This window comes from Vanellus vanellus (assembly GCF_965231255.1).
Source record: "Vanellus vanellus genome assembly, chromosome: 1".
NCBI classification, from domain to species: Eukaryota; Metazoa; Chordata; class Aves; order Charadriiformes; family Charadriidae; genus Vanellus; species Vanellus vanellus.
This window is the reverse complement of record NC_138905.1, coordinates 130,497,746-130,516,273: the sequence shown is the minus strand read 5'-3', so window position 1 is coordinate 130,516,273 and position 18,528 is coordinate 130,497,746. Positions and strand designations below refer to the sequence as shown.

The 18,528-nt window shown below is 39.2% G+C and overlaps 1 protein-coding gene across 1 annotated transcript in view; it reads left to right on the top strand.

Annotated features, from left to right (window-relative positions):
• IL1RAPL1 (interleukin 1 receptor accessory protein like 1) overlaps positions 1 to 17,739 on the top strand; it is a gene marked incomplete at both ends in the record, with an annotated part of 677,390 nt that extends 659,651 nt beyond the window's left edge. Inside the window, 3 exons of the mRNA XM_082498507.1 lie at positions 1,565 to 1,708; positions 15,533 to 15,703; positions 17,021 to 17,739. Coding sequence (XP_082354633.1) covers positions 1,565 to 1,708; positions 15,533 to 15,703; positions 17,021 to 17,739 — 1,034 coding nt within the window. The remainder of the gene's footprint in view (positions 1 to 1,564; positions 1,709 to 15,532; positions 15,704 to 17,020) is intronic.
• Positions 17,740 to 18,528: the final 789 nt, after the last annotated feature.

Genomic DNA, 18,528 nt, shown 5'->3' with positions numbered 1-18,528 from the left:
CATGTCGGTCTTAAAAATATCTAACACAAAGGAGTTTCCAGCACAGTTTTGGAGAGAATGACATGGAATATAAATGCCTTCTTATTTTATTTTATTACACTTTTAGTGTCTTCTAGAGAGCAATGAAATCTTCTTACAGTTGCCTCAAAATAATAAAAAAGTGTGTGATTCTCAGTAGATGCAGTCAAAATAAATGGAATTGTCACTTTTTCCTCTAACCTTTTATTTCTCTAATTGAATTGTATTGTGCTGGAATATCATGTCTGCATAACTACACACACACACAAAAAGGTTACTTCGGGGCTACCCTGCTTCACTCTGACAGAAGCTGCCCACTGGAAGAGGATACTATGAAAACAACATGGAACTGAGCTTTCTCCAGTGCAGATTTTTATGAAGCAAACTGTATATCTTAGATTTCCAAGATTTGATTTCTTGGCATTCCTCAAAACTGAGTGAGATTGGAAAAGTATGGGTGGTCTTAAGATTTGCCACCTATTACTCATTTCAAATTAGAAAATGGTTAGTGACGCTTTTCCTCCTCCCACCCTCCTTTTTTAACATTGCCAGTTTTCAGTCAACAAGCCAGTGAAAAGTAACAACAAAATGGATGCCACAGAGATGTGTGAGCTTCCTTGAGCGTGCAATGGTTAAGACTGGGGGAAGTGAAAGTCCATAATGGCATATTACTTATGCACTGATAAGTGGCCCCACTGAAGATACCGCTGGTGGTAAACAGTTGTGGCCACATTTGACCAGAGTCCTCGTCCTCAGGAATGGAGCTACACAGCGATGACCTCAACCCATCATGTGAGTCTCCAGTGGTAGAGTGCAGCAAAGACACCAGGGGGTCATGGTCTGAATGGGAACATCAGAACAGACAAATTGGCATGGTTTGCTGTGATTTCACATAAGCCAAGCCCAATGAGGGAAAGGGGAGAAGATGAACTGCAGATCATTGGGAAACTGTGTGAAAGATATTAACACATAACTGACATTGGAGGCTATGGGGTTCCTTGGATAATTTTTCTTCACACCTCTCAAGTGTTGTTTTTTTTTTTTAATTATTTTGGAAAAAAAAAAATCCTTAGTGTAATCTTACCCGGTAGACTGAAACTCATCTTATTTGTGTGTGGAATAAGGGAAGAGCTTTGTTTGCATTATAGTCCCCAAAAAATAAGCATTCACCTCTGCTTTCATTATAACTAGAATGTCAACATTTGTCTGTGTAAAGCAAACTGTGATCTAGCTACAGAGAGTAGCGAGGAAGAGAGTTATCTGATATCTCTTATGTATATGCACATACTCATACACACACACCCCTCAGTAACTGTTATTTTTTAAATGAGCAATTCAGATGGTGTACCAGTGGAAAAAATAGTTTATTAAAGAAAAAAAATAATCTGTTAATTAGGTACTTCTTCAAGGCCCCTATAACAAAACAAATACATAAAAACCCATCAGTCATTCTTTTATTTTAATGTTTAACATAAGTGCGGGGTCGGCTGCTAATCTTTCTCTGGTTCGGAATGTGGTTGTTATTGTGTTTTGTAATTCTTTGCAGAGCTGATGTACACAGTCGAGCTTGCTGGTGGGCTCGGTGCTATTCTGCTGCTGCTTGTTTGTTTAGTGACTATCTACAAGTGTTACAAGATAGAGATCATGCTCTTCTACAGGAATCATTTTGGAGCTGAAGAACTAGACGGAGGTAAGGCAGCTTCTTAGTATGTTTTGTACTTTCAAAGTATGGCTGTCTTTTATTTCTCTCCGCTAAGGCCCAAATTTCATTTCAGTTCAAGACGCGTTAACAACTGCAATTTTTATTTCTCACTGCATTAGGCACTGACTTGAATATGCATTCCTCATGCAGCACATTAGTAGCAGTGATTGCTGAGCTGATGTACATGCTGCTCTCTGATGTACGTGAGCTCCAGAAGACACCCATGTCTTTTAGATTTTTATTCCCGATGCTGAATGTAAATGATCAACATTGATGCATTAAAGGCTTTCACTTTCTGTCAGTACTGAAAGCCAGCTCCGCTTCTCCATAAGCTAGGGAGCGTCTTCCCTAATTGTATTCGCCAAGTAGGTAGAGGTTGAAGTGAATCTCAATTTACTGCTTGTTTAAACTGATCAGTTTCAATAAACTGTACCGAGTGCTTGGGAATGTACCCAGCAGTTCATTTTCTTGACTTCATTTACTTAATCACTGTGAGAGTGGTTAATGGTCATTAAAGTTGTTCTGTGACTCAAGGACACCCCACCTAAACAAAAGTAATCTGCAATGTATGTGTGCACTAGCTTGTGTCAGATGTGTACATGCATTTTCTTTTATTCTCTTTTTAAGCACTGAAGAAAAAGGTCGTCTTTGCCTCTAGCACTACTAATCAAAACTGCTGTTGAACAGCGAACTGGGTTGAGCTGCAGGCTCTGATTAATTAGGTTTGGTTTCTTGGGTCAGAGTTCCTGATGTTTTGTGTTACTACTGCGTCTTTGGTGACAGGACCTTCTTTTTCACTGAAATACTAATAGAAGTTATTTTACAGTTCAAGGTAATAGCCCGTGGGCAGAAGCCACTGTGACATATTAAAATAAATGCGTACTGATAAACAAGCGCTGGCCAAATCTGTCACCGATAAGGGAGAAGAGGGGCAGCAGAATTAGAGGTCCTTATATAAGGGAAAGGCTTCCATGATAAGATCACTAGGGAATGACCCACTTCTGCCTCCCATCTAAAAATGCACAAGGATTCAAAATAGAAAATGCTCAGAACAACAAGCCCAAGAACATTAGAACATTTTGTGTCCTTCTACTGGATTTACAAAAAAGATGCATTAATATAGCAGCTCAGTGGGGGGGAAAAAATCAGGTTGTTCAACTTATTTTAGAGAGGAGAAAACTGAGGCCCAGAGGGATGGTGACTCATGGAGGATTTTGGCAGACACCTTTCTTTTTTAGGAGCTGAGATCCTCTCTTCTCCACAAAGCTGCGCCCAGTTTAAGTGGGCATGCTTACTTGCATGAATTGTGTGAATTTAATAATTGTCATATTACATCATGCAGAAATAGTTTAATTAATAATTGTTTAAATAGATGCAATTTAATGTTTTCTCTTGCAGATCAGGAATTCTTTGTTTTACAGCTGTCATTTATTGTTACCTCAAATCATTCCAATTCATTTGCAGACTTACTCTACCAGGTGTTCCACGCTTGCCTCTCTCTCCTCCCATCCCGAACATTGATCACCTAGGAACAACCGCACTTCAATCACATGTTTTAAACAACAAAAAAAGTGACCTCTGAAGATGTGGTTGTGGGATTCAAAAGGACTAAACCCAATATCCATTCATCTTATCCTTCTGAGCAATGATCGTTGTTAAAAAAGATAAAGCATGGATTCTCCTTAGATGATCAATGCAAACACTGATAGCTTCAGTGCTTAACCGCAGTAATAATATAAGAAGAAAAATACCACTTGCAGATTCCTAATGGAAGCCTGTGGCTTCTACTGTATTCAATATACAGCGACATGCATAAAACCCATTGTGCCGATGAAGTTACTGCAGCTGGACTTTTTACTCTTGTCTCTTTCACTTACATGCTTGCAAAAGCAAGAAAACAGAGAGAAAATTCCCCACAGAAGACCAAGCCACAGCTTGTGCAGAAATAAATTGCAGATGTACATTCAGATCCTTTCTTTTGGCTTGGTTTGTTACTGACAGACACAAAATGCTGAACTATCAAATCTTCTCGCCACATCTCCTGCAGTGCAACAGCAGAGCGCCCACGTGCTATTCATAATTTACACCATGTTCTGTCATACTTCGGGACAGCATGTAGATAAGCAAACATCAAAATATCACAGGCTTTTTTTCTGTGCATTATATTGAACCCAGAGAGGATTTGAAACACTTTAAAAGTGAGGTCCAATTAAAATTTTCAGTTGAAAATCTCTTTTAAAATGCAACGCTTCATTTCTTCCCTGATCAGAGAACAAGCCCTTCAGGATGTCAAACCTCATCACAATTCCTCTTTCCCTTCCAAGCCTTAAACACATCAGTTTTTCTCAGGCTAACATACGCATTTCTGTGGGAGGCACGGGTAAATTGTGAGAAATATTTGAAAACAAAGTGTTTAACCCTTACAGCCAATGCAACTTAATTTGTTACTTTCTGTAGTGGTACTGCATATGTAGCAAATGATCACAGCTGCTGAGTCCTCATTTCTCTAACTCGCAGCTTTGAATTTCCCGTCTCCTCTCTCACCCTGAGGACTAGACTCTCCTCCTGGTTTTACCTCACTCCTGCAAACGCTTTAGCTCATTCTCCCACGTTTCCTGGGAATGGGCACTGAAGCCGGCTTTTTTGTTTTCCTGGCTAATTCCCTGCCCTTCCTACTAAACTGAAACAAAATCAAATCCAGCTCGCATTTTACCGCTTTTCCTCCCGCTCTGTGCCTGTGCCTTCCAGCTGCCTGGGAGCTGACTCCACACTGGGGGACTGGGTGACCGACACCGCGTTGTGTCCTTCCGTGAGGAGCTATGTGACGTGCCAGTGTTTAGTCAGGGGACCTCACTCCGAGCGTCTGGCAGATCCCCCTGGGAGCTGGGCACAGGGGCAAGGAAAACACTCTGATCCTTGGCAAAGCAGTAGCTTTCTCACCTGCAGGTGTTTGGCATGACCTTGTGCCTCAGAGATATTACTCACCCTAACCAGTCTGGTAGTCAGAAACTCCCAAATCTGTTCCATTCAAGATCTCTCTGCATGCACAATGAAGATGATACCTTGAAGTGGCATGCAAATGAAGAACTGCCCGGTATTATTCTGAAAACAACAAAATTTTCAGAAATGAATACTTCACCGGGATCTTCTGAGGGCTGATCATTGTTAAATGACAGGCAACCTTTTTAGGTTTGCAGCTCTAAACTCAAAAGCTTATTTTAAAAAGCCTTGTCCATAAAGTACACTTTAAGGACTAACACATTATTAGTGAAAGCCACTTTTAGAAGTGATGATTTCTTCTCTTTTGCTGTACACTGAGCTGTACACAAAAGATTTTATATCACCTTCGTCCTCTGAGGAGGGTTTTAGCAGTTACTGATTAAGTATTTTTGATTTCCACAGATCTTCTCTTGCTGCCTTTCCCAGTCTTTAAATGACTTGATGAACCAACTAAGTATCATACTTTAACTAACAGAGAAGAGTAAAAATGCAAATAAAGATTTACAAGTACCTGTGATCAGCACATGCCCCAACTTCTTTCTACCTTGCATTCTGTGACCTGAAAAGATGTTTGTATCAGAAGAGATAATACCACACTATAGAAATCTGTTCTTTGCCTGCATGCGAGCGGACTTCCAGGTCCCCCAAAATCTAAGGAAATTTTCCCAGGATTTTACCTGGGACAACTTTCTCATTGGTGAGACTGCTCCAGCTCATCAGCAGACACAGCGAGGGTGGAGAGAGGAGTCAGACCACTTCTCTAAGCAGCACCATTTATGATGCTACCTTAAATTGGCCAGGAGGCTCAAAGTCACCAAAACAGCTATTTTCAACTTTTTCTTGCCGTTTCAGTATCTAGACCTGAGTTTCCAGTGGATGTGCAGATGTCTGTCTGCCAGCTTTAAGGTATATTAAGGATAGATCCAGAAGCCTACAGAAGACAGGCTGAAAACCATTGGACGTGGTCAGATAGGCAAAATTACTAAAAATCATGAACTTATATATGTGTTTACATTCCAGATTCCAGTTTCAGAGAAAAGAGCACATGGTACAGTTAGCAGTAGAAACAGACTGCAGGCACTAGCCCCTACCATTGCCTGGGTATGTTAGTAACCTTTTAAATTGGCGGGCATTTTTGTATGAAGGAATTAATAAGCAAGGAGTAAAAACTATCATGAAAAAGAACAAATTTTACATTAAGAGACTGGCATTACAATCGATAAGAATAAAAAAGTAGAAATTAAAGAGAAAGTCTGAACAAATGCGTTGTAAATAGTTTTCTAATGAAATTTACATAAATTTAATGTCTCACAGCTGGGCTGAGAAGAAGTCAAGCTTTAGGCTCAAGAACAAAAATAAGCCTGTAAGCAGCTGATAACTAGGAAGTGAGAGCTTTGCTTAGCAGCTGATATGATGACCTTCACAATGACCTTTAGTGCCTTTAGGTCCCATCAGCTGCTTCTGCAATGTGGGACAGGAGCTCTCCCTGATGTCCTCGATCTTATCCTCAGCTTTCCTTGCCAAGGACACCTGGGTGAACCGAGGGAAGACACAGCCTCCGTGCACCTGGGGTGCAGGCAGGGAAGGCACCTGGGAGCCAGGACTGGGGACTTCCTCTGGGTTTCAACTTTCAGGTTGCTGCCTTCCCCCCCACCCTGATATTGCTGAAATTAAAAAAAAAAAAAAAAAAGTGCTCCTAAAGTGATTAAAATGTGTCACTGCGGAGCTCTCTAAATTCAGGAGATCTTGTTTGGATTTGGTGCATGACATCTATAGTGGCTGTTTCTTGGCTGTGCTGGTTGCATGTTCTTAAGAGATGAGTTTTGACTGCTTGCTGAGGAGAAGCAAATCAATGCTCAGATTAGCAGACTGATGAAACCTGGGAGTCCTTAAGTAATCATGATTTTTGTCATTACTATTATTTAGCTGCAAAAGAGTAGCAGGGTTCATGGACAGACCTGTGGGATTGCCCAGATAATACTAACTTATTAACTGTACAAGTCAAGAGCGGGTAATATATACCTCTTAGGGGTTTCCTGGGATTCATCCCAGTAAACTTCTTACACAGCACAGAAAGGTAACACTTTGAGATTCTTAATGTTTCAGTATGACTTAGTTGCTAACTTTCAAATATAACTTTTACCAATGGTTTAAGCACCGCCAAAGCACTTGTGTTAATGATTATGCTATGCAGGTATAGTTAGACTGAAATTACTGCTGAAGTTAGTGACTTTGCAATTACAGAATCTTCCCTGGGGACCCATAGAATAAGTTTGCAATAGCAGCCTCACCACTGCATATGTGTTCTTATTGTCTATTGGCAAATCATGGCAATAAGAAATCCTGCTCTACAAATACGAATTTCAAATTCTATTAAAATCACTTTTAGAAAAATGCAGCTTTCACATTTCTAAATATTATTGGTTACGAAAAGGGATTTTCCTCTTATTTAAGTACAGTTTTATTGCTGGAGAACTGCTTCTCTTAACTCTTCTTGTTTATGCCATTTATTTACATCTGAAATGCAATTCAAACAATAAAATCTCAATTTATGACTCCACTGAATACGGGATTTTCTAGATTCTGTCCTTGAAACTTACAAATTCAAAGAAAAATTCCTGCTTTTTTATCTTTTCCTATTTTATAGCATCTAGAGTATGTGTAATACATGTATTAAAAAATAAAATAACAATATCACCAAGAACATCTTTAGAATCCAAACTAAAACATTGTTATAGGTTAGAAAGTCCAGATGTAAAGTAGAGAAAAAAAAAAGACTACCATATATAAATCAATGAAGACTGAGATATCTCCTGTTCCTCAACCAGCAGCTCTGTCAAATGATTCTAAGCTTTGAAGTTTTTTTTTTTTATCTAAGGCCAAAACATGCTGCAGATTTCCAAGGTAGGTGAGATGAACACAGCATATTGGCATCTGATTTCAAGAATCTTAGATTGAAAGTCAGTTTCCAAGCCATTTCTCCCCTGAGTTTTGTTTATATTTATAATGTTTCATTTAACTTTTCACTGCTTTTGCCTAGATCAAGGCTGTCCTCGCTCCAGTTTTCAAAATACTTAACCCAATGATAAGATACAAGTACTGTCACTGAGATCAACAGAATGAAGGAAGATACATAAAATTAAGCATGTATTTTATACAGGTAACATTGCTTTGTTGAATTAGGGCCATAGTAAAAGCATCACTTCTTGTCACTTTTTATTCACGACATTTCTTTAGTGTAGGAAAAAAACATACTCTTCCCTATCCAGAGTTTACATGAAACTTTTTGTTAGTGCTTCTTCCTACTTTCTCCTTTTTTAAATAGCAGCTAGTTTCTTCCAGTCTTCCATAGGTAATTACTATGCTACGCTACACTATGTTTCTAGCTAGGTAGCCACCATTCAGTCTTTCAATATCTACTAGTAATACGTTTTTTTTCTTAGTTTGGTGTTTGACCTGCAAATAACTGATAGCAACCAAGAAAAAAATTTTTGTCACCATCTTTTAATTTTCATGATTTTTTAATATTCTGAAACTCTTATAAGGACTTTGACTTTTTGTATCTGTCAAAAGCAACAAGATTAATGCTTCATCAGTTTTTTATATTGAAAGTAGAATGTCTTCAGTAGTAGTAATAAATTTAAACTTCCATGTTAATGAGAATGACTGGGAAATGTTTGAGATGCACTCTTCATTTAGTTAGAAATACAAAATCAGACTAAATATAAGGGAAAAAAATAACTTAAATAATAGGTTATTCAGTTTAAATAAGTAATATTCTATCTTGTGTATCTGTCAATGACAAATTTTAGCTGTAATTATAGAAAACCAGGGAAAATATAGCTTACAGAGAGAATTTATTTTACACTTGACATCATGCCATTGTACTAATTTTTGGCTGACTTTTTATCTGCTGGGAATCACTCCCAATTTTCAAGAAATGTCAAATGCAGCATTGATATCTTGGGTTTTTCATAAACATTCTTATAAAATCAACTTTTAAATTGGTATTTCTTTTATTTTTCATGGTCTTTAGACTTCCAAAATTCAATATGGTTTAAATGGGGAAAAAAATAAAAAGAAAAAGAAGGAAAAAGTGGGGGAAAAAGGGAAGACGAAATGCATGTCCATGGCTTTAATAGTTTTATAAATGTGCCTACTAGGGACAGAAGACCTTTTTTTTCTGTTCTGTGCTGTGCTGAGAATACTCCAGAACCTATTTAGAATTGATGACATTTCTTTAACATCTTCCCAAGTGTTGCATTTACAAAACCTCCCTCCAATTCACCATTACCCAGTCTGCACAAGAGTATGAAATATCATTAGGAAAGCTACACTTAAAAAATACATTGCCACAGAAAAAGTTACTGTTGGTAGTTCTTAATTTTTATTAACATTAAAAGGGCTTGACATTTAAAAATAAAAGAAAATGTTAAGGAGAGCTTCATAAGCAACAGTAAATAGTGTGAGAAAAAGTATAAGCATTTTGAAAGACTTAGGATTCAGGCATTTTACTCAACTAAGGATTTATATTACATTTTTCATTATGTTAAGAGTGATGAACACTGTTGCAATGTGTACATTAATTGTGGCCCCACAAGTACTGAAACAAGGACAGATTATGAAATGCCATAGTCATTATAATTTTGAAGCAACGACAGTCTCTGGGAAAATTTGAAAGCCCAGTACTTTGCAACCTTTCCTGAACGCAGTACGTTTTTTTAAAGAGGAAAGCCTCCTGTATCAGCTTGACTCCAACTCTCTGCAGCACTGGGAGGATCCAGTCTGTCATTTCTAAGAACCCCACTTGAAATCCTCAAACTCCAAGTTAAAGCACATTGTTCCTGGGCTCCAGTAATGAGCCTTTACTAGGCTGGCACGTGCTCTGGCGAAGGAGGGGAATCAACTGTCCGGTTGCCGATTGGTCTAGAAATGGAAGATCTGCCGAAGCCAGACATGTTGCTGGCTACACGTAGCTGCAGAGCAACCTGTGTGTGGTCAGCTCCCTTCAGTGCACTGAATGTTTCTGAAGGCACTGCCAATTACGCCGGAGGATTTCAGGACGCACAGAGGTGTGGGTTGACACTGGTGTCTGGGTCTTCCAGGTTCATTAAAATAAGGTTCACTATGAAATATGACATTGTGAGATTTCTCTTTGTTTTGATCTATTAATCTGTCTTGTGGAAAATGTATCATGCCAGCTGAAAATCAATTTGTCGTCTACTTGAACATAGCTGATAAGAAAAAAACTCTCTGAAAGGGTTTTTATTATTTTAATTTTTCATCCATATATATAATTTTTCTGTCCCCCATCAGCATAAATATCTGCAATGTTTAAGGTTTAATAAACCCTCAAAGGCCCAAACTGCTGGCTTCTTGGAGTGCAACACGGAAATCATTAGAAAACGTATACATCTATAATATAAATTCAAAATTGAATCTGTTTGCTGGTCCCTGTAGAAGAGGAAGCTTTATCTATGTTTCTGTAGGCACCAGCTTACCATTTCTTCATGTGTAGCTGTTAAAAGAGCATGCATACAGATGAGTTCTTAGATGTCTGATAGCAATTTACTTACCCAAAGATTCTGTTTGCATGTGACAAAGTAGATGCATATAGAGTCTGGGTTTCATTTTATGCTTACATCGAGCCTTTAAGTGACTGCTGCTGAGCGCATCCTTGGAATAACAAGAAGCATTTGCAACTTTATCCCCTAAAAGCTTATATCACTTCTGCTGGATCAACACTGTAGAAAGTTACAGGAAGTATGATAACATATTCCGCACTTGGATGGGTACCGAAAGGAATGGACAGCATTAAAGAATGCATGATGCAATGCTGCAACAGGTGTTTTGGCTAAAATCCTGGGCCACTAAGTGAAGTAATGCTTCCACGTGTTATCAATGAAGCTGGGATTTCATGCTCCATGTTTACCCCTAGAATTGATTCAAATAATTTTGTCAGACCTATGGCTGAGTGCAGCTCCATGACCATTACTCAGTGTCCTTGCTTTCAACTCCATAGAAAGGTTAAAATGATATGGCAAAGTTTGTACTTCACAGTCTGTTTTGACCAGAGTCTTGCAGCACTAGTGGTTTTAGGCTGACTGAAACATTTGTGGACTGAACGCGTCATGCCTTGAGCACAGGCTGTATTTGACCCCATTGTGGTGAACTAATCCATCTCTTACGGTTACAGTACAATAACAAAGACTTTTTTGCATCAAGTCTGGTTGAATTTGGCCATGCAAGGTCTGCTTTAGGTTTTGTTTCAATATTTTTTCAACTTACCTGAAGGCAATGCAAGATGAACTTATTCTCATATGTTTCTTAAAAAAGAACCCTGAAATGGTTAAGGGAATAAGAGTGCTTTCAGGTACAAAAGTATATGTAGATAATTGCTTTCAATCTCCATGGGAAAGAAAAAAGTCTCAGATGAAATGATCAACATCCCTGCCTTTGGTTATTAGCAGGTATTTTTCTTCCTAAGTGTGGGAGGAAACAGGTAGTGAGTAACTATATTCTAGTTTATTGCTAATGCACAGGAGCCTGATAAAAACAAATCTTTGAAATGGCATAATCTATATCTAAAGCCAAAGTGCAAGCAACAATCAATCACATTTTCATTCCGAGGATTCTTGGATAGAAGACTTAATTGTTTGCTGATGAAGGGAAATAAGGAAATTCTCATTTTAAAGAAAAGATTAGTTTGCCACCAGTTTTTTTTTTTAATTTGCATTTTTGCCCTTTTTTTCCGACACTGAATATTATATATGTTTTCTGGTGAAGTTTTTTTTCTTTGAAAAGGCATATGTACTGACACTAAATATTTTCATGGGTAAAATACCGTTTCCAGTGAATGATCAGGAAAACACAAAACTGTAATGGACTTCCTGCATGTTTGCCAGGAGTCTGGGGACTCCTGGATGTGTTGCTTGAAGGAAGGCTTACACGGAAAACAGCCTGAGAGCAAAGGGCCTGAGAGCAAAGCTGAGGGCCTCCTGCTTCCACGTGACATGGCCAAAAGACTGGCAAGATGCAAGCCCCAGCTCCCAGACGCAAGATCTGGATGGCTGCAGGCTCCCATCTCTCCCTCTCAGTCCATTGGGACAGTATGTTAAAAAACATAGATTAAGATCAGAAATGTTCTTTAGAAAGTAGGTCCCACCCATTACAAACAGGAGTAGGTGGGATCATTTAACTGAGAAGAAACACAGGCAGAGATGCTCTCCTACTGGGTGTTTAAATACTTTCCCAGAGATGGGAGATTTCAACAATTTTATGAGTTCTCCCATTTTTCATTACAACTGAAATTCTATATTTTTTTTTTTTACTCTCCATAACAATTAGAGAAAATAGTAAATAATGCCATAGCCCTTTGATCGCATCACAGAAAAGATAGCTTCTGACGGCTGCGTAGCTATCTGCTTGCTGTAGTTCTTGAAATGTTTCACAGGGCTGACAATGCAACCTAAATAATTTTAATTAACTAAAAGCAGGCTAATATGTAAATATCATAGAACTAAAACAAAGGCATATGTGATCATCCCCTGTGTATCCCAGGCATTTCACATTTTGCGAAGTGTCTGCTCGTGTCAGTATGTCAGACCATCAGTTAGCAAAATTACCACATAAAGTAATTCTGCTGTAAACTGAACTTTTTTCTTTTCATCAAACAAAATTAAAAAAAATCCCTGACAGATGGGGAGTATAATAGCTCAGGGAAACCACTGTGCTAATGCATCTAAGACTTTCCCAAACTGGACTACACATCTTGCTGGATTGGAGTTTGAGTAAATTCATGATTGGCTGAACCCATCTGTATAGGCATACCCTAGATCCTGGCCATTCTTTGCCCTTCAAATGCCATTAAAACTAGGGAACTATGGTGGAAAGAAATGCTCCCTGCAATATAGGATAATGCTGTTGTAGTCAGTGGAAATGCTGGAGCCCCCATGGTATGAAAAATGTATATTTCAAATAAATGCATTAGTGCATTATTTATATATGCAAGAAAACAGAGACATAGCATGAATAATTTTCCCTCTATGGAAGAATGTGCAAACCATCCTAACAGACAATACCCTGAGCCCTTAAAACAGTTGTAATACTGCATTATTTCTTATTAATTATCCCTTTGAGTAATTATAAATTCTCATCTTTACTCAAAGACTTTCAACAGAGTAACACTGCTTTCAAGCACATGGTATGGTTATGACCATTACTAAGGTGACAATAGAAAATGGCATTACTGCATTATTTTGTCGGTTGTCATAACTTTCCCATATATTTCATGACTTCCCTCTGTGTTAACTTGGTTGCTGGGTTAACACTGTCCTACTGTAGAAGCAAAAACCTGCTGTGTAATCTCCCTCTGTCTCATGCTTGATACATTCAGTGTTATTTCAAGGCATTGTCAAAGGCATTAGGTTCTTGCCTGTTGTTAAAGATTGTGGTTTCACAAATACTCCAAAAAAAATAATGGAAAGAGTGAACCACAGAAAGCAGTGCTTCTCTTTATCTTTTTTTTTTTTTTCTGTTGTTGTTGCTGTTATTGTTTTTTTTATTTATTTGTTTTGTTTTCTGTGGGTCATAGAATCATAGGATGGTTTAGGTAGGAAGGGACCTTAAAGATCATATAGTTCTAACCCCACCCCGTCACGGGCAGGGACACCTCCCACTAGACCTGGTTGCTCCAGTGTCTCATCCAGCCTGGACTTGGACACTTCCAGGGATGGGATGTCCACAACTTCTCTGCGCAACCTGTTCCAGTGTCTCACCACCCTCGGAGTGAAAAATTTATTCCTAATATCTCATCTAAGTCTACCCTTTTCCAGTTTGAAGCCATTATCCCTCATCCTATCACTACATGCCCTTGTAAGAAGTCCCTCTCCAGCTTTCTTGTAGGCCCCCTTTAGGTACTGGAAGGCTGCTACAAGGTCTCCCCAGAGTCTTCTCTTCTCCAGGCTGAACAACCACAACTCTCTCAGCATTTCTTCATAGGTCTTCAAGTCCGAAGTAGAGGGACAGAATCACCTCCCTCGACTTGCTGGCCATGCTTCTTTTGATGCAGCCCAGGATGTGGTTGGCGTTCTGGTCTTTGAGTACACATTGCCGGCTCATGTTGAGTTTCTCATCCACCAACATCCCGAAGTCCTTCTCCTCAGGGCTACTCTTAATCCGTTCTCTGCCCAGACTATATTTGTGCTTGGGATTGCTCCCAACCAGGTGCAGGACCTTTCACTTGGCCTTGTTGAACTTCATGAGGTTGGCATAGGCCCACCTCTCAAGCCTGTCGAGATCCCTCTGGATGTCATCTCTTCCCTCCAGCGTGACGACCGTTCTGCACAACCTGGTGTTGTCAGAAGACTTGCTGAGGGTACACTCAATCCCACTGTCCACATTCCCAACAAAGATGTTAAAGAGCACCAGTCCCAGTACTGGGGAACGTCACTTGTCACTGGTTTCAACTTGGACATCGAGCGGTTTACCACAACACTCTGAGTGCAACCATCAAGCCACAATATATTGGACATAACAATTCAATTGATAATATCACACAAAAAGTGTGCAGGGGAGAGAATGGGTTTGGAAAGTTTGAAATTTTGTCATCTGCAAACGTTAAGGAGCATAGTATGCATGGTTCCGCAGAAGGAAGAGTGGACCGTAAAAGATTAGCACTGTTTCATTAATTTCATTTATACTCTTTGCACCCACCCTACATTTGGCAGGCTTTTCTAAATAATGCTACCAGAGTACAAAAAGGTGCAAAATCAGGAAAGGAGTGGTTCAGTAAATAACTGAAGTCAGCATAGACTGACTGACTATAATGTTACTTACGACACACAGTTGAGTATTCAATCAGGTCTCTTTTACAAGCAATTAATATTCTTGGTAGCCTGAGCATAATGTTGTTGTTAGAGTTAGAAGGATGTTAACATTTCATTATTCTTGCCATTGATTTTTTTCTGCTTTCTTCACAACAAAAGTCAAAACGTGACCTCTTATTCCACTGAATTAGTTCCAGAGCACTTGGCATTATTGACCTCCTAATGAAAATTAATGATGGCTCTTTTGATTGTCTTTCAAGTAGGCACACCAAGCGCATTTAAGAAACAAGCACATTTATTTCCCATCTTGAAATGAAAAACACACTGTTAAGTAATGAAATGTACATTAATGCAACATTACATTTGCAAATTTAAGCGTGCAGAATTCCAGAGATTTAAACTGCATTAGCAGGAACTGATGCTGCAAAGATTTAAGCTTGGCAATAATTTCAGACCTGAAAAGCCAACCAGTTTTACAAGTAAAGCTACACATTTGCTTAGAACATTTCAGCCCCAGGCCCTAAATTTGTAGTAAAAATCTGGCAAGACTGAAATGTTTTCACTATGCAACAGAGATGATTGCACATTAGCTTAGATATTTCCATGCCTTTCTTTTCCCTTTTAAAGCTAGAGAAGAATTCAAATTCTTTTCAGCGACTTCTTTCTTTCGTACTTACAAGCTGCCTCCCCACAGTTGAGCGGGTTTCCTTCATACAGAGCCTTATACAAATGTTTATGCACAAATTGACTTCAGTCTATGGATATGGATGCCTTCTCCCTTGCACCTGTGTAAATAAGGATGACCTCTACCAGGTGAAACAGGAAAAGGGAATAGATTCATATCTGGAGATTGGGTGAAAGCTTGCCATTTTATCTAAACAATTTCCTTTTCCTGGGAAATTCTGCCAGAAATAATTCCTGGGGAATTGTCAAGGAAATCTGCAAGAATAATGAATAAACTAACTTACTTTCTTCCTCTCTCTAGACAACAAAGACTACGATGCATATCTGTCTTATACCAAAGTGGACCCTGACCAGTGGAATCAAGAAACTGGAGAAGAAGAAAGATTTGCTCTTGAGATCCTACCAGATATGCTTGAAAAGCATTACGGATACAAGTTGTTCATACCAGACAGAGATTTGATTCCCACAGGAAGTAAGTCACATCTTTATTCTTCTGTGTTTCCTAAACAGCAAATGCAGTGATTGCAGTGATTGTTTTAGTATTGTTTCTATACCTACTCCTTCAGAATTTTGTCTTTCCTCTGTTATCTTAGAGAATGGTGAAGATAAGCCACCAAATATACTTAATATGTATTTGTCAGATAATAGGATTATTTTTTTAGTAATTGTATTCTATTGATTGGAGATGAGAGAGTGCAAAAAGGACATGCGTGAGTAAAGGGAATTAATGAGACTAACATTGTTACACAGATTTTTTGAGAGCTTGCGTATCTAGGAATGAATGTTTTCTATTCCTTAGTGTTTGCCTGGAGGGATATCCATGATTATTACAGAAATTCAGACAGAAAGGAAAAAGTTGTGTTTGGACTAAGGCAAGGGTTGAGTAATAACATCTACAGCAGAGCAAATTAGTGAATTCTCTTAGTGTCCACTGTAGATATATGTGCAGTGGAGGTACTGGATCATTCTCAGAGACTGAAAATTAGAATTGATTCCAGCTGGTACAAGTAGATCTTTTTCATGCTTCTTTCACATATTCCAACCTACGTACAGTAATTTTTTGTAAGTTGCGGCAGTATTCTTCATAACTTCAGTGTAACCATATAGACAGCTACTAAGACCAATATCTTTTACTAAAGATGAAAAAGGATGTTTGGTATAGGCAAAGCGCAACATCAAACATTCACATGGGTATTTGTTAAATCTACAGCAAACAAAACACCAATTTGCAGGCGCCAACACTGTTTTTGTGAATGTGTGTGGCTGGGGCATAAAAGGAAAAGAAGAATCTAGGGCATAAAAGGAAAAGAAGAATCTAAGCCTACAGTACACCTTAGAGTATCATTTGTGTTTCAGACTGAGTCCCTGAAGCGCATAGTTGCTGCTCTGTTGCCTACCTGGGTGACTGTTTTTTTAAAAGAAAAAAATGATGACGGACACGCTTGTTCCAATAAAGATATAGATATTGATACAAAATCACGGCTCATGAACAAACACCCACCGTCCATAGCGCATGCAGGAATAGGTATTTCACAAGATCACAGAATGGTTGATTGGAAGGAACCTCTGGAGGTCATCTTGTCCAAACCCCTGCTCAAGCAGGACCACCTAGAGTAGGTTGCCCAGGACCATGTTCTGGCAAGCCAACCTGGCATATTTGCAAGTGATGTTTTTGCATATTTCTGGGAGCTTTTCTGGGAGCAGGGATTTGCGTCTGTTGTTTCTCCCCAGTCTATGGGAGCAGCGTGTTTTCTTAGATTGTTTTTTGAGAAATTGTCTTATTTTGTAGCCTACATTGAAGACGTGGCAAGATGTGTAGACCAAAGCAAGCGACTGATCATCGTCATGACTCCCAATTATGTGGTAAGAAGAGGATGGAGCATCTTTGAACTGGAAACGAGGCTTCGGAACATGTTAGTCACGGGCGAAATCAAAGTGATACTGATTGAATGCAGTGAACTACGAGGAGTTATGAACTACCAGGAGGTTGAGGCCCTAAAACATACCATCAAGCTCCTCACTGTCATTAAATGGCATGGACCAAAATGCAACAAGTTGAATTCCAAGTTCTGGAAACGTTTACAGTACGAAATGCCTTTTAAGAGGATTGAACCCATCACACACGAGCAGGTTTTAGATGTCAGTGAGCAGGGGCCCTTTGGGGAACTGCAGACAGTCTCCGCAATTTCCATGGCTGCTGCCACCTCCACTGCTCTTGCCACTGCCCATCCAGACCTGCGCTCCACCTTTCATAACACATATCATTCACAGATGCGCCAGAAACACTATTATCGAAGCTATGAATACGATGTACCTCCTACCGGCACCCTGCCGCTTACCTCAATAGGTAACCAGCATACCTACTGCAACATCCCTATGACACTTATAAACGGGCAGCGGCCGCAAACAAAAACTAACAGGGAGCAGAATCCGGAAGAGGCTCACACAAACAGTGCGATACTGCCCCTCTTGCCACGGGAGACAAGTATATCAAGCGTCATTTGGTGACCGAAATGCAAGGGGCCGTCAACCCCCTTGAGTAGGAGCTGAGTCTGCAGTCCGGTGCCTGGAACTACATCCTCGACTGCTGCTGTTAAACATGCGTTACAATCGATAACATATGAGGAAAAACAGGGTCTTGTACATATGTTTTTTGCAATTTCTTTGTAGCATCAGTCTTCCTGTTTTACCCATATTTCTTCCCATTCACATTTTCGACTTTGTTTTATATGTTATTGGAGTTTGTATATTTACATTTTTTTAAATGAAGAGACTGCTGTGTAGATAGGAAACTTTTTTGCTTCATTAGTATAGTTTTAGACTTTTTGTTTGTTTGTTTTTAACCTCTCTTGGGAATGCTTGGACAAAGCTATGTTGATATCAGAAGCACCATCCATTTTGTTGGCCTGCCTAGCCTGATTCCTGAAGGCCATGCCTGCTGCAGTTCACCTCTTTTGGAGAATATTTGTTCTTAGAAGGACCCCATCCCTCACTGAGACCTCCAGTTTCATTTCTACTCCCGTAATGTGCACTGCTCCTTCCCTGCCCTTTCAATGACCCCCATTTGGGGTAACGCTACAGTCTGATCATCTAACATGTACCGTGGTAGATACCTGTCAAACAACAGAATATACCCAATCTGTATCGGTTGCTTCACAGTAGTCACTACAGAGTGTGTAGAAACTAGAGATGGTTTGGTTTTTGCTTTCCTGGGTTTGTTTTCTTTTTTTTTTTTTTAATTATTATTTTAAGAATGAGTTGATTGTATCCCTTTTATAAATATAAAAGCAAACCCTA